Source organism: Urocitellus parryii, chromosome 2 (assembly GCF_045843805.1).
Source record: "Urocitellus parryii isolate mUroPar1 chromosome 2, mUroPar1.hap1, whole genome shotgun sequence".
In the NCBI taxonomy this organism is placed as follows: Eukaryota; Metazoa; Chordata; class Mammalia; order Rodentia; family Sciuridae; genus Urocitellus; species Urocitellus parryii.
In genome coordinates, this window is record NC_135532.1 from 139,612,909 (window position 1) to 139,629,417 (window position 16,509).

General features: G+C 38.7%; 1 protein-coding gene across 5 annotated transcripts in view; it reads right to left on the minus strand.

Annotated features, from left to right (window-relative positions):
- Pex5l (peroxisomal biogenesis factor 5 like) overlaps window positions 1-12,430 on the minus strand; it is a 159,125-nt gene extending 146,695 nt beyond the window's left edge. For 4 of the 5 annotated variants that reach the window (XM_026382909.2, XM_026382913.2, XM_026382914.2 and 1 more), the window contains exons 1-2: window positions 12,338-12,430; window positions 10,778-10,849 (exon numbers count right to left, since the gene is read on the minus strand). In XM_026382909.2, the coding sequence (XP_026238694.1) occupies window positions 10,778-10,849; window positions 12,338-12,430 (165 nt within the window). The remainder of the gene's footprint in view (window positions 1-10,777; window positions 10,850-12,337) is intronic. The other variant, XM_026382907.2, reaches the window with a different exon arrangement.
- Between the last annotated feature and the right edge of the window lie 4,079 nt (window positions 12,431-16,509).

Genomic DNA, 16,509 nt, shown 5'->3' on the forward strand with positions numbered 1-16,509 from the left:
ATGACTCCCGTCTTTCACAAAAATTAATGCGTCAATTTTGAGAATATATTCGAAGTTTAAAGACAGAAGCTAGGAGCGTAGGGAAGTGGTAATTGGACAACCCTTGACTGGAAGAAAACTACTTCTATGATTAGTGTTTCTCTACAACAAAAATTCATTAATTATTCACTAATTATACAAATGAGATAATTTTATTAGAAAAAAAGGATGAATGAATGTTTTTTTCTATTCAGAGCATCCAGCACAAAGCCGAGATGGTACATTCTCTCACCATTTCTTTAATAAGTCACTTGTTCATATACTTCAAGAATGAGATCATTTGGTCAAAAAAAATACCCTGATGAGGAATAAATACCAATTGTATTGACTGGTCATCTGTGCGTGTGTTTCTTAGATCATAAGATCGGAAGGAAGTGGTACTCACCCTGATGGGGGGTAGACCATGTGCAAAACTAGTGATTAAAAATGGGAATGACAGAATTACAGAGTTGTTTTGGAGAAAGGGAAGGAAGCAATGGAGCATTAAAAGAAGCAGGTTTGCAAGAGCTGTGCTTCTGTCAAACCTTGTACATGCAGTGTCAGAACAAGAGGCATCCAGAGGCAGGATCAGAGAGTGGTGCTGAGCCGAGGAGAAAAGACGTGACTGAAAAGTCTGGATGGGAGCAAAATGAAAGCCCAGCCACAGAAATGACAAGGTCAAGGCAAGGGCAGAGCAGAGCACAGGCATCTAGGTCCTAAATCAGAAGAGAAGAAAGGGAAGTTTATGCTCCAAACTCTCCCTGCAGCTTGTTAACAACAACAATGAAACAAAACAAAACAAAAAACTAGTTCAGTTTGCTTGCTCCTTTTTTTTTTTTTTTTTTTTTTTTAGGTTTTGAGTTTAGAACATAAATCATTTAGTACATATATTTTCAATCCCTCCTGACAATTGAGGCTGACCCAATCAGTGGTGACTTCACCTGCTGGGTGTTAGAGCACTGGCCTTGACTTCCAATGCAATCCCCAGATGCCCAACTGGGGATTGGTTCATAGTCACCATGACCAACTCGGGGAAGATGACAAACTGAACCAGGTAGGGGAAGCCCTGCAAGATGATCTGTAGAAAAACCATCTGTGTAAACATGAAGGAAACACTGGTTGGGCAGTCCAGAAGACTTCAAAGTCGCTTTGCAAATCTTTAGTATCTGAGCCCTAAAGTGTTCTGAGAAGTTGTCACAGGGTTTGTGAAAACCTGTTTTGAAGAATCAGGAAGCATCTTATATAAACTTTCCATAATCATCTATCACATAGTTGTGCTCCTGAAATGCGCACTTTTTTCTAGGTGAGTATTCTGGCTTTGACTTGGATGCTTAGCCTACTAATATAAGACACTTTAGAAGAGAGGATAAGAAGTTTTGAAAGTCAGGAAGGTAGTTACAGAATAGCGGAATGAACCTAAGACTGGAGACCACAGACCAGCATTCTAATATTGTCTGTGATGTGAAATAACTTGGCAAACACAGTCAAACTACTTCCCTACTTGGAGACTTACTTATTTTGCTTGAACTAGAGCCAAACATAATGGAACTCCTGGCAGCCGCTCCCTTTTATCACAAAGCTTGTATGCCCACCTGAGTTGCTCCCTAAGAGGTGTCACCATACACGTAGATGCCCCCTCTCATTCAGGGTGGCTAAGAATGGGCCCACAGAGCACTGGATTAGATTATCTTTTCAAGTTCCTTCCCACTCTGAAGTCTACGGTTCTCATATTGATCAGATGAACCTACTTAACAACAAAAACTACACCACAGCACATCCTCCAGTATGAGAGGTTGAATGGGTCTCCTTTCAAGTTACGTTCCAAATGGCTGAGCACTTTCAGAACTACCATCTCTGTCTGTTACTTTCATATGTCACATCATTTTTACATTCAGCATGTCAGCTCACATCATTTCAATTATGCATTTATTTTCTCACTGACTAAATATGCTGCAAGTACCACTTTTTGCTATTAGATTAAAAAAGAAGAAAACATAGACTATTTGAAAATGACTTCAAAGCCATGCATTTTTCAACCTGAAAGCCCAGGGGTCCCCCCCACTTTTTTTTTCCTTAAAGAACCTAGGCTATTCATTAAAAGCTTACAAAAAAAAAAGATATATAATGGTATTTCAGATATTAAATTGGAGGTGATAACTCATAAGCTCTTGGTGATAATAATTTTTAACTGGGCCCTGATGAGTTGCATTACTGTCTGGAAACTTGGGGCAGGTGGGTTGGTAGAGGAAAGCAGGGTGCTTGTGTGCTACTCTATAGGGCTGGTACAAGGATGTAAGACAGGCTCAAGGCTACCTGTCAATTATGCATTAGTGTCCATTATTTTAATCAGATGGGCATCTAGGTTAGGTTTGTTTTCAAGTTGGAAAGTGTAAAACAGGAGATAACAGAAGAGGTGAGCAGAGACCCACCCAGGCCTATGTCCACACCTTGCTTTCTTTTGACAATAGGTCATAAATTGGGACCACAAGGGCAATGCACATGTTATTTCAATTACATATCATCTAAATTTTAAAATTTAAAAAAAATTGATTGTAAATACCCAAAGAAGCAGATTGTATTTCTTGAAAAGTTAGCATGTGTAGTGTGGCCCTGAGCCCATTTCCAACAAGGTAGCAAACAGCTGGAGCTGGTAGGTGCTGCCCCCTCTAGGGGGCCAGCTCATGCCAAGTAGCCACTGTCCTCCTCACTCCCAATTGCTACTCGATTTCTGTACCTGGCTGATCAGAGGAGGTATTGGCATCTCTGACCACAAAAAAATACTGCAATGTTTAAAATCATTATAACACCAATCCAAGGGGATCCTACTGTTAATATATCTATGGGTAGTAACATCCACTCTCACCACCACTCAGCTCAGTGCCTGCTACTTATAAAGAACTTATTACCTGCCATACACCTGGCCAAGCATTTATATTCAGGAATTTATTTAATTCTCCAACTACTTTATGAAGTAGATATTATTTTCCTCATCTTCAGGTAGAGTAGTCAGAGGCTCAGAGAAGCCCATTAATTTTCCCAAAACAAAACAGTTGCTATACAGCTGCAGCCTGTTCTTTCTTAGATCTCTGACTGTGAAGGTCCTGCCTGATCTTACTCACTGTGCTAGAATGGTCAGCACACTTTCTGTCATTGCCGAGGATATCGTGTGGCATAGGAGCTGGCATCAGACCTGACTATCTGCTAGTCTCCTGTGGAAGGTGTGCAAAACATTCAGGAGCAAACTGGAGGAAACGACCAAAGTGAAGATGTCGGAATCTCACCAGTTCTAGCTCATCACTCAGGAAGCATGAGTGGGGAGAGTATCAGATACAACAGCCGTGACCCTGCCTTCTTCTCCTGGCTCTGACCAGAGGAGGCTGAGCTACCTCCAAGGAAGTATTCCCATTTGAGCCTCACAACAGACGTCCGACCCAGATGGTATTATTCCTTTGCACAGATGAAGAAGCGGAAACTCAGAAAACTTAAATTGCTTACTCCAAAGTCTTCTGCTTAGTAAGGAGCAGAGCCAAGACTAGAAACTAGGCCGGTGGATCCCTACTTTATCTCTCCCACTTGGTCTGTGCCTCTCTGTGAAGAGTGAGTGACCCTTTGCATATTCTGTCCTGATACTTTCAGATTTCAGCAAGCTCTCAGAGGATTCTGAAATGAATATATTCATTTGTGTTTTCTCTAGAGGCAGGTGATGCTCAGGGGAACTGGTACACGAAACTGAAATGCACAAAATTAAAGGAACAATAAAAAAAAATTGAGTTTACTATCACTTGCTCCCTAAATTATCAGTAACTTGGAATTTTTTTATATTTCTTGATACAAATGGGGAATATTTAGGAATAAAATACAGGCTGACTGTATTCCCTTCAATAATTTTTTTATTTAACTTAGTGGAAAACTTTCCCCTTTCCTTGTACAATATCTATTGATGATAAATAGCTTTTCAGACAAGATAGAACTGATTATAGTAGGGAGTCTTTATTGACACCAATGCTGATTTTAGATGGATTGTAAATAAATCTGCCTTGTACTCATTTAGCCATTTCTCATTGATCAGTCTTCTGTGAAGAAATCACTAATGAGCCTCTAACAACTGTGAGCATGATGCTGTGTCCTCCGAGTGTCCAGGGATCCCCTGCTTCAGGGTCTTTAAGCTGAACAGGTTTTCTCCTTTCTGCAACTCTGGAAGGGGTTCTTGTTGTTGATGGCCAACTACAAAGTTCCAAGAAGGTACTGAGAGAGACTGTTTTACATGATATCAAGAGACAGGGTAAATGGGATCTGAATGATATTTAAGCCATCACATCGATATGGCCAAGAAAGCATAGAGTGCAAGGCAGGGACACTTACCACTCTCATCCTTTTTGCTATTTATGAGTCTGAGACTGCGGTCAACTGCTTAGATGATGGCGGAACCATCCTATCTGTTAGAACCAGAAGGAAGCTGTGTATCTTTTCTGTTCATCTGTTATACTTGCTCTTCCATTTTAATTTCACGATGGTCTTTATTTCCTTTTGGGAATTTATCCCCAGAACAACCACTAGGGCAGAGCTTCATCACAGCTCAAACGCTTATCTGCTATTGTAAACACAAGGGGTGACTCTATTTTGTCTCTTCTTTTTCTTTAGAAAAAGATCATAGAAGTCCTAATATCCATCAATTTCTATTCAGTTGTCTCTTACAGAATTTAAGAGACTTTCAGAAAGGATTTAGACTAAGAAAAGTGTGCATTCTCTCTTTTCATGGGACATCTTATGCCCGGGAGAAGCCCTCCCTCTGAGATTGTGAGAGGAAAAGTAAGTGGTCCTTGATAACCACCTGTTAGCCTTACTGTGTCTGTGTCTCTATGGAGGGGTGTTTCCCTTTTGATAATGCCTAGGGGTCAAGAGGGAAGGAAACAGTTAAAGAGTGGTTGCCTGAATGTCTATCTCTATGAGGGTTCAATAAATAAATGTTGGCCAACTATCATAATCCCTGATAATTATTTTATGTATTTAGAGCACAAGGCAAAACTTCTTAACCCACTTGTAGAATGACTAGTGGTGAGCGATGGTGCAGAGCTGGCAGGGGAGGTGACAGGAAGCGCATTGTGTGTCATGAGGGAGGGCTGGTGTCCAGTGCTCTTTGTGATTAACCAGTGACCCTGGGAAACTCCATTCACCTTTCTGGATCTCAAAGTTCCTGTTTGTTAAACTGAAGTTGGGGGTGGTGGTGCGTTGTGTGAGGGTGACTAGCTAATTAAAATAACCTATATGACTTACACCTTATAAAGCATTTGTATGTATTTTATCTTGGGCTCGTTTTTTTTTTTTTTTTTTTGTACCTGGGATTGAACTCAGGGGCACTTAGCCACTGAGCCACATCCTCAGAACTATTTTGTATTTTATTTAGAGACAGGCCTCACTGAGTTGCTTAGCACCTCTCTGTTGCTGAGGCTGGCTTTGAACTCAGGATCCTCCTGCCTCAGCCTCCAGAGCTAGCTGCTGGGATTATGTATTTTTATCTTAGATAAACTTCAGGAGATGGAAAAGCAGAGTATTATTTTACAAATGAGGAAACTGAGCTTAGACAAGTTCGAGATCACAAAGCTACCGTGAAGAATTTAGACAGATGGCAAACTTGGGCCTTTACAGTCACTTTTGATTGTAAATGGCTATGGTTTTGTTTTCAGTATTGTTACATTGCTTGTCTATGAATTCTAGTTTTAAAATTTCCAGATAATGCCCTATTGAAGAATGTCAAATTTATCAAAAGTCATGTATATATTTTTTCCCTTTTAAAACAGCATTAGTGCCAAGCATAATGACAAATGTTTGTAATCCCAGTACTTAGGAGACTGAGGCAGGAGGATCACAAATTTCAGGCCAGCACAGGCAATTTAGTGAAAACCCAAAACCCATATGGAAATAAAATTAAAAGGTCTGGGATGTAGCTCAGTGGTATAGTGCTGCTAGCATATGTGAAGCCCTGGGTTCAATCCCCAGTACAATCAAAAATAAAAAGATTGCACTATTGTTGAGAGCCACAGCCAAAGGGGCCCCAGAAAACTTCCAGCTGCCAGCAAACTCCCAGCTGCCGGCTGATGATTGGCTCACAGTGGCCCCAGCAACATCTAGCTGATTGGCTCCTCTGTGGTGATGTTCATTGGGCTGTTTCCCTGCCCTTCAGACTGCCAGCTGATGATTGGCTCACAGCGGCCCCAGCAACATCTAGCTGATTGGCTCCTCTGCGGTGATATTCATTGGGCTGTTTCCCTGCCCTTCAGACTACGGAACTGCTCATTGGGGGACTTCTTTGGCTCCGCCCACGCGACCTAGCCAATCGGCCTCAAGAGCAGGAGGATTGTGGGAGGTGATGGTTGGTGTGTGGGAGAGGCTTGTGGAAGCCGGTGGTGGCAGCTGGGAGTTTGCTGGCAGCTGGAAGTTTTCTGGGGCCCCAGAAAACAATTCAGGAGCCACTTGTCAAAAGAAACAAACTTTATTTTTAAAACTACAAACGCCAAACAAAACAGCTCCTCAGGAAAAACCCTCAGAGCCCAACTGCCACCACCGGCTTCCACAAGCCTCTCCCACACACCAACCATCACCTCCCACAATCCTCCTGCTCTTGAGGCCGATTGGCTAGGTCGCGTGGGCGGAGCCAAAGAAGTCCCCCAATGAGCAGTTCCGTAGTCTGAAGGGCAGGGAAACAGCCCAATGAATATCACCGCAGAGGAGCCAATCAGCTAGATGTTGCTGGGGCCGCTGTGAGCCAATCATCAGCTGGCAGTCTGAAGGGCAGGGAAACAGCCCAATGAACATCACCACAGAGGAGCCAATCAGCTAGATGTTGCTGGGGCCACTGTGAGCCAATCATCAGCCGGCAGCTGGGAGTTTGCTGGCAGCTGGAAGTTTTCTGGGGCCCCTTTGGCTGTGGCTCTCAACACACTATTTTCTCTGGCTATAGTTCTTAAGTATGATCTAGGATCAGCAGCAATAGGCTGAGGACTTAGAAATGTAGATTTTCAGACCCCACCCCAGATCACAAAATCAGAATCCCCTGGAGGGGGACCCAGTCATTTCTGCTATAATAAGCTCTCCAGGGGAATTGGAAGCAGCTGAAGCTTGAGCACTACTGCTCTGATCTTGGTGCACTTGTTCTGGATTAACTGGCTGACATTTGACATTTCCCACTTTACTCAACTGAAGGATATGCAGCTTCGAGTTTGAGTCCCACATCCAACAAACCCAACACATTTTGCTAAACCCATTTTTGCAATGCTTGAACTGATTGCTTCACCTATAATTGTATCCTTCATGTAATCATAGTGTTCTATAGTTTTATGTTAGTCTTTGTTACTTCCTTAAAGTCTACTTGGAATTTCAAAATATTTGAGAAGAAAAGCTGTCTAGGTTCATCAATTGATAAAATTTGAATTCAATTGACTCTAGTTAATTTAAAATAAAATGAATTATTATTTTTTCAGAGTGGTTAATGTTTTAAATTTTACTAAGGGTACTTGACCATCTACTCTCCCTTTCTCCCTACTAAAATCTCAGTAATTTTAGAAGAAAATTCATATTCACATGAGACGGATTTCTAAAGAAAATCTCCTTTCCTCTAATCAGGAAAGAATATTTTCATAATAAAAATTATCCAAAATGTATATTTAAATTTGTTCTTTAATATTTATTTTAGAAAGCCAAATATTGTATTCATTTAATATTATCATGCCAAATGTCTGGGCTTTAGAGGCATTAAGATTTTATTTCAACATATTTTCTTTGACTACTTTCCTATGCTTGAAGTTTAAAAACTCTGGGGATTTCTGGAAGAAAATACAGACTCTGATCCCAAAGTGATCATTTATATTTAAATGACTGTGTGTGTGTGTGTTATATGGCACCTATTACTTTAGGACATCAACAATAATTTATGAGTTCTCTGGGATATTTTTAAGTGCACCCCAAATTAATTTTGCCAATAAAATTTCACCAAGAGAGAAGCACAATGTTGCCTTTCAAGAATAAAAACCTTTCACATTTCCAAAATTTTCTCCTTTTTATCCATATTGAAATAACACAGACTCATCTTTTACCCCCTTGAATGAGGGCGGGGGGCGGGGCGGGAATGCATATATTGTGCACTGCTTTTGTTATATTTATTTGTTATATTTATTTGCTTATATAGGCAAGACTGTGGGCTTTCTGAACAAGTACTAGACTTTCAAACCACAGGACTGATAAAATGGCACATAGCTTGCACAGCATGTGTGGACCACAGCTTCTAAGTGATGGATGGAATGTGATTAGTTGACTTGTGCCTGTCATAGCACTCCAATTATTTTATTTATCTTCCTTAGATTTCCTTTCAGCATCAGTTACTGAAAACGCTATTTGCAATTACATGAAGATCAACAAATTTCTACTAGGTTTCTGCAAAAGATACAGCTTGAACATGAAGATTCTTAACAAAATTATATATAGGGCTACAGAGCTTTAGTTTTGTTATATATACTGTGTAACTTATATCGTATGTATAACCTCTTATCTATGCCATTCCTGTAATATTACAAACACACAGTTTGTCAATCTATTAAACTTAGGGATAATCTTTTGTAGTTTTAAAAAGACTAATTACAATGTGAGGTACTAACATTGCCATTGTTTTGACTTAAGATTTGCTCACAATGTGAACATCAATAAAAGCTTGCCAAATGGAAAAGGACCACTCTTCCCACCAAAGGCCAACACCACAGCCAGCTCACATTCGTAATCACTCATATTCAGAATTGTGTGTTATGAATGACTCAGCAAAGCTGGGCCACCACCAAATGGAACCAGTTTGTGTAGTGGCCCTGGAAGGAACCAGAATTGCAGAGGCCCTGGGGGACACTGAGAACATCAAACCCACCATCATTCCATCTAGTAAGGAAAGTGCTATTTTCTGAAGAAGCAGGAAAATTGGTTTTCTTTAAGATTCCTTAACAGTTAATAAGCTGTGGTTAGTTACAAGTTTGTGGAAGTTACCATAAGAAAAAAAGAAAAACGACACAATAATTTCCTTGGGCTTTCTACTCCAATGATCTCAATATATAATTTTGTAGTTTTCTGAACACCAAAATTATTTAGTTAAAGCACAAAAATTGGGCCAAAAAGAAAAAAAGAAGTGGAAGGAAGGAAGGAAAGAAAATAAAAGCTTTGAGGAGGAAGATAATAAAGATATGATAGAATAAAAAGATAAGAATTTGCCTTCTACGTGATTAAAGAAGAGATAAAAATAAAATTTCATTTTAATAGAAATATATATATATATATTTAACAGAAAAAAACACATATTTATATTCTTTTAATATACTCCATTGTATTTTATTAGTTTATTTGTCAGTAGATTTGGTCCTTAAGTCTATGGGTAGGATCAGTTGGAGATGGCGATTGCAGGCCCAAGTAACTTATCTGGCATAGTTAAAATAGAGTTAATAGTTCAGGAGAGCACCTGTGCGATATCCTACTTGCCTTATTAACCCAACTGACAGTTTGGCACTAAGTGGCAAAATACAGGGCCAAACCCACACACCCCCTACGCTGTTTTACTCAGAAATCAGAGAGTGGTGATAAGGCAATACCCTCCCTGAGTGCGTGAACCCTGTAAGAACATATCTGCACCTCCACAAGAGCTGCTTTGTGTAGCCAGTTGTTTAGAGAAGACCTCTTCAGTTGCCTTAATTATTCCAGGCTTAACAAACAAGTCTCTAAATTTATTGTTTTAGGCTTTGACCTTCTGGTGGCCATTTTTCCTTTTTGTCAGAAATATACACAATAGCTCCTTTAATGTAACCACTCTGATACAAAACAAACTGCATGATTAGAAAACTGTCCAAATTCCATTTGCCTGTCTATAAATTACAGATGACTTTCTTTCTAATCTCCTAATCTACTCAAATCCCTTTGAATTATCACTCTATTAACACTTGGGTTTATGTGGCCTCGGATTCAGTACCATTTATACATTAAATAAATGTGCAGTTATCGTGTCTTCTTGATAATTAACAAAGATGTTAAGGACTGATGCCAATTCGGTGTCACAAGCTGGATACCTTCCACTACCTGGTATGTCTTTGTTTATGGTCTATTAAGCAGTTTTCATTTCTCCTTATGGGCCCATATAACATCCAAGCTAGAGGTCTCTCAAGTTATTGGCAATATTACAGACTATTAAGTAGCCTTTTCCTTTTGTTTTCAAAAGTTATTTCTAAATTTAAACACTTGAGAATCTGAGGAATTACATTGGTCAAGACATACGTTAAAAGTTCTCAGTTTTCTACCCTTAATCCCCTGCCCTCAAAATCATATTTGTTGTTTTATAAGATACATTAATGGTAGGGTGTCTCATTTTCAGAATAATGTACTTTTTTATTCTTATTTAAACCTTTTATTTTCCCAAATTATCATTTTTGTTCTGACTCCTTTTTTTCCAGTGGAGATATTAATATTTCAAATTTATATTGTTCTGACTTTATTTTTCATTGTTCTTAACATACAGAACATACATACGTCTTGGCATGAAAGAAGTATTGGCATGCAGAAAGAAGTCAGTGGGTCAAACACATCATAGGGAGAGGTTTATTTGCTCTCACAGTCTACCTTGTTATGCAGGCCTCAGCTAGACAGGCTAATACATCTGTCAGGGAAGGGTGAGCTCCCAAAGGTTTCAGGTGTCAAAAATCTACAGTGCAACAATAGAAAATGTACATAAGCATTCACTTACCTGCTTTTGATCAACAATTATTTCGAGGTCTTCATCACTGCTTAGTTTTCCATATCCTTGTTCTTTACTTTTCTTGTGAAAGAATAATTTTAAATGATCATTTAGTTTCTTTCCATTAATAATTTAAATTCTCACATAATATTTTTTAAAGATAAAAGTCTTTACTTATCCTCATTACTAGTCATATGCATCATCCTTTGTCCATCTCTCATTACAACAGCAAGTGTTTTCAAACTGCTGGCTTATCATTATTATTTTTGCTTAACCTTCCCCATTCAAATTATGCCTTTAATCATTTTCTCAATGTCTGTATGCTTCCCTTGTATTTTGTAGTCAGAAAAAATTATTTTAACACTTTGAGATAAATAAGCAATTCCTTGAAGAATCCTAGCACATTTTTTCTTAAAGATTGAAACTTCATTTGTAATTATACTATGCTTCAACTATTAAATGTTTTATTTGAATGTCTTAAATTTTTGTGTCTAAGAACAAAAGAAGTATTACACAAATCAGATAATAAATCTTCAGATTTTCAATATTGTCTATGAATCAGCTGGATGCTGACATTGGAAAAAAACAACTCAAAAGTCACTCTAGTAACTTTTCAAAGATAAAATAAATTTCAAAACTAGGTAGCTCAAAAAGTTAGAAGAGTTCAGAGTAAGTACATCTAAAAAATGCATGTTATTGGCATTTTGTTATTTTTCTTATTATTGGTCCCAATCACCACTCCCATCCAACTCCCCCATAGCAAAATCTATAATTATCAGTTCTAAAGTTGGAAAAGAACCTAGCTTGTGACAATCAATTTACAATTGCACACTTCAGGAGAATGACGGTGTGTTTGAGTTCTTTCTTTCCCCCAGTGCAGCAGCTGATGGGAATACAACCACTGCCATTTTTCTTCTTCATACCAGTAACAAATGGATCATAAAAATCACTACACACTTAATTATAGTTCATGTTTTTGGAAACCTTGCTTTAAATATTAACTACATCAACTAGAATTGAGATAATTAAAAATATTTTGTATACTTCAACCTACTGTGTCATATTAGGATCCCATCTATCTCATTAGGGTAAGAAATACATGCTTCAGTGACCATGATATTAATCTTTACACTGTGGGACACAATTCTTATCTGTTTATTTTTCTTTTATAGCATTTCAAAAACCAGATTTTACATATTTACTCCCCCCATAAACATACCTCTTATTTCTGTGTTTATCACTGTAATAAGATAATTCTGAATCTTCAAGAATCAGAATGCACAAATAAAATTCAAATTCTCATTCATACATTAATGAACTCAGCCACTTAGAACAGAACAGATGGCCACAATATTTCTCTCTATTTTGACTCTTGTCCTCATTTGAGGTTCCATTTCAGGATTGATGGAAAACAAAAAGAGCAAGGTTGGTTTCAGTCAAGCTGACTTCCTTCCTGTCACTTGGTTTTTATATCCTTTCAGTCCATTGGTTGCCATAAGATATTGTCCAGAGACCCTCTAAAGCAAAACATTTCGAAACGCCTTTCCAAATATTGATCTGTATACGTACCAAGTAGCTCATTTGCATGACCCGATTTCTGGACAAAAGGACATTAAGTAGAGATGGAATGTGAGTCCTTCCATCCATTTCACTGTCAGACATCCCAGAATTCCTTGCACCAGCGGCGGTGGCTTCATAGCCAGAACTTGCTGACCAGAGAACCACAGATCTTGCCCAGCAACAGTATTAATAATGTACAACCATAATTGATGTATTCCTGAATCATTGTCTTGACTTTGTAAACATTGTGAAATTTTTGGCTAGCACAAGAAAACCATTGAAATGAGAATTTCTTTTCCTAATTCATTTTCAATCTATGTATCTTTATGCTCTCTGACTCCTGTTCCCATTTCATGTTTTTTCCAAGATCCACTTATTGTTTATTATACAATTTCTGTATTTAATCCTTTGCATACGGACTGCTCAGCCTCCTTATCATAAAAGCTTTTAATTTTCTCTTTTTAACCCCCTGCCCCAGACTTTCTTGACAAACGCTGCTAATGGATATAATAACATCAGCACTCAAAAGACATTATTCAAAACTGCAATTTCTGCCAATATCAAATTCCACCTCTCCAATCTAATACCACCTCCTTATCTGATTTAGTAGTAAATTTTCCTGGGAAGAGGCTGGGTCAGAGAAGGAGCTTACATCCCCAACTATTCCAAGTAGAACTTGGCCCTTCCTAAGAGTGGGAGGAGGCATTACAGTTCTGATTTTGTACTTTAAGTCCCGACTCTCCAAACGGCACACACAGTACAAAGAGAAGGAAGTCTTACAGTTTTACTCTAGAATTAAGCCATATTTTCTAGTTTACCCCATAACCCGAGGGGGATTAATCCTTTTCTAAGCCATATATTCACTCACTTACTGCTTATTTCTAGTGCGAGTATAATCCTCTTTCAAGCACTCAGCTGCCCACTTTGACTGCTGAGATCAGCCAGCCCGGGCAGGATTCTTCAGCTCTCCTCCCTCCTCCCAGCCGGGAAGCCCTGTCTTCTATCTATGCACTTTGATCAAGCACAGAGAAGCAGGTCCATAGCTTTTGCGTGGTGGCCTTTCCTATTAGCCAAAGGACTGAACTAGAAGGAAGAAGAAAGCTAATCTCTCCCCTGTCCAAGTGTGAGGGGGCAGGGCTTCTGTGGGAGGAGAAGCCAGAGGGTAATGGTTTCCTGTGCTCCTCCCACCTCCCTGTCCAGGACTGGAGCTGAGGATTTCAACTGAGGCAAGAGGTTAGGGTCCTCTCTGCCCCCAGCATGCTGCCTGCTTATGGCCAATTTTGTGCATTTCTCACTAAGTGCAGCTGAGGAGGAAGCATTAGTGCAAGAGAGCTAAAATGAGGAGGACTTTTAGATGGGAGAAGCAGAGAAAGGGAGGAAAAAAGGTAGCCCTCCTTTGCTGCCTTGCCCCTTATAAAACACTTTCAGCTCAGGGTAGTTGTTCTGCCTCTGAAACCCCCGTCTCTCTCACTTCCTCACACAATTAGCAGTTCTGAGTAACCTGAAGGAGAACTATCTGGTGTTGTTAGTGCTGACAACTTTTTAAATACTGTTCAGTTAGAACTGTAGTTTCCTCAAGAACATTGATCCTAATAGGGAACCTCAGCTTTGTACAGACTCTACCACCTCTTCTTAACCCTATCTACCTTCTGCTTCCTTCCTTTTCTCTCCCCACCAAAAGTAGAAGGGAAAGGTGGGTTGATTCACTTGAATTTTAAAGAAGCCACTCTATTTTGAAAACTGCATAGGAAAACTATTTTCATGACTACTGATGTAGGGTGTCACCTAGGAAAATTTAACAAGTAAATTACAACAACAAAATCAGATGGGATAGAGACCTGAAAAAAAAAATGAAGTAATATGTTGATCTCAGAGTATGAGTTTTCCAAAAAGTTAGAGGTTTTAATTGAAAGATACCAGTTGTGTATGGATTGAATGAAAAGAATTCTTCACATTAATTAGGAATGGAATATATACATAAGAAAATTTTGAAAAGGAAAAGAGTGCTTGATTTAAATAATTGTACAAATTATCCCCAAGTGTGATTTCTTGCCTAACTACAGATGCTAAAATAAACATAAAGATGAAAGATGTCATATAAATATTTCAAAAATTATTTATAATTATTTATTTACCACTGCAATGAGAGGTGCAAACTAGATTATTAAAGCAAATGTCACATGAAGAATATATACCATAGCTGCAAGAAGAAAAGGTCTTCCTACTGTCTTCTTCATAGTTGTTGAAATTCAGCGTCCAGCCTCTTATTTTAAATCTCTTTTCCACTACCTCCCCACGTCTTCAAAATTGCTTAGATTTTCCCGGTCCTAAAAGGTGACTTCTTCACATCTGTTTTTCCCTAAAGACCAATCTCTCTCTTCTCTTTACTATTAAACTTGAAAGAATGGTCTATACTTACTAGAAACAGTTCCTTATTTTCTCTTCCCTTCTAAACCAATCACGATCAGGATGCATTACCAAATTATCTAGCACTCTTAGAACAAACTGAAGAGTTATCAGTGAGAAGGAGGAGGGTTGGGAAAGAAGATAATAGATAATCTACTCATGGTACTTGTTGAATTTGTGGTGTCTTTGGAAAGTGCATCCAAGTGGAAAGAGCCAGTTGACATTTGGATTCACCATTTGGATATATGGGTCCAGATCCAAGGAGAGAGATAAGGGCAGGGCTTTCAGTGTGTTGGAAATAATTAAAGTTGCAGGAGTAGGTGAGCACATTAAAGAAGAAAATAGAGAGCCTGAAGAGATGAGGACTGAAATCAAAGTCCATTCTAGAGAATGGTTGCATTCAAAGAATGGGCAAAAGAAAAGAAGTCAGTAAAGGGCGAGGAAGAGGAGAGAGGCCATGGGTGTAGGAGAAGAACCAATGGAATGAAAGGAAAAAGACTTCTAGATTGCATTAAATGCTGATAAAAGGCAAAATAAAAAGAATAGTAATGCAAACTTTCCTTATATTTGGCATTGGCAGTCAGCAATGGCTGGGAAGGGAAGAAGTGGTGAAGATGGAAGCTATAAGAAGTTATTGGATACATTGGGAATAGGAAGTAAAGATAAGGAGAACAGGTTTTTATATTTTATGAAAGCTTGAATGAAGAGAAAGAGGAAGCAAGAAGGCTAGTATGGGAAGAGAATGCTGGGAAAGTCATTGTCCCTGCCGCCCCTTCCTTTAGGGACAGGTCTTCAGCATATTGATAATTCAAGAAGAAGGAACTAGCTTTTTTTTTTTTTTTTTTTAACATAGGTACTGAAAGTTAGTTGAGATAATTAATGAAGCAAGAAAATAAGAGTCAAGACCCTTCGGAGAAAAACTGTTTTTCCCCCCCTTCAATTATGTGCTTTATCTCTCTAGGAAAAAAAAAAAAATACCTGGAGGACTATATTCCAAATACTGAGTCTTTTTCTCTGAGAGAAGGAATTATGCATGATCTGTGCATTTTTTTTATACTTTGCAGTACTTTTTGGAAATAAAAATGAATTTTATAATTTAAAAAAGGGAATCAAATACCATTGCTTATGGGGGTCATAAAATTGTCATAGAAAGGATTCATTTAAAACGACTTTGCAGAAAAAAAAGACTAGGTCAGGGCTTTACTCTTCCTTTATTATGTTTCTGGGAATAAAATTTTGTTTTTTTAAATGTAGTGATTTGTGCTGTAGTTATTGTTTGTGTCCCTTGTGGGCAGGAGTGGGAGGAGGGTGGAGTGAGGGTTTTGTTGCATTTGATCTGTCCCTTTCCCCTTGACTCTCCCTTGTAGCATTAAGCTTCTCCAGTGTTTGACAGCATTTTGGTCCCACATTCCATGTGTTTTTTGAAGACCCATAGTGACAGCACAGCTGCAAACACCATTGTTGTGGGAGCCAAAGGATCAACAGTGACAAACAAGTAAAAAACAACCCCCAAACAAAGGGAAAAAACAAAACAAAACAAAAAAACAGGGAGAAGGAGGTGACCCGGAAGAAGACCTTGAGGGTTTCCCCCATTTTAGGTCATAAGTCTAAATGTACCTTTTCAATAGGAAGTGTGTGAGCAGTTATGAAGATGATTGTCAAATCTCTGATTTTTCTTATTAATGGGAGAAATCAACTTTCTAAAGGGAAAATGTCATTGTTCCAGAGACTCATTTGCAGAGGGGCTTGTTCAATCTGGCATTTTTAAAGAACTA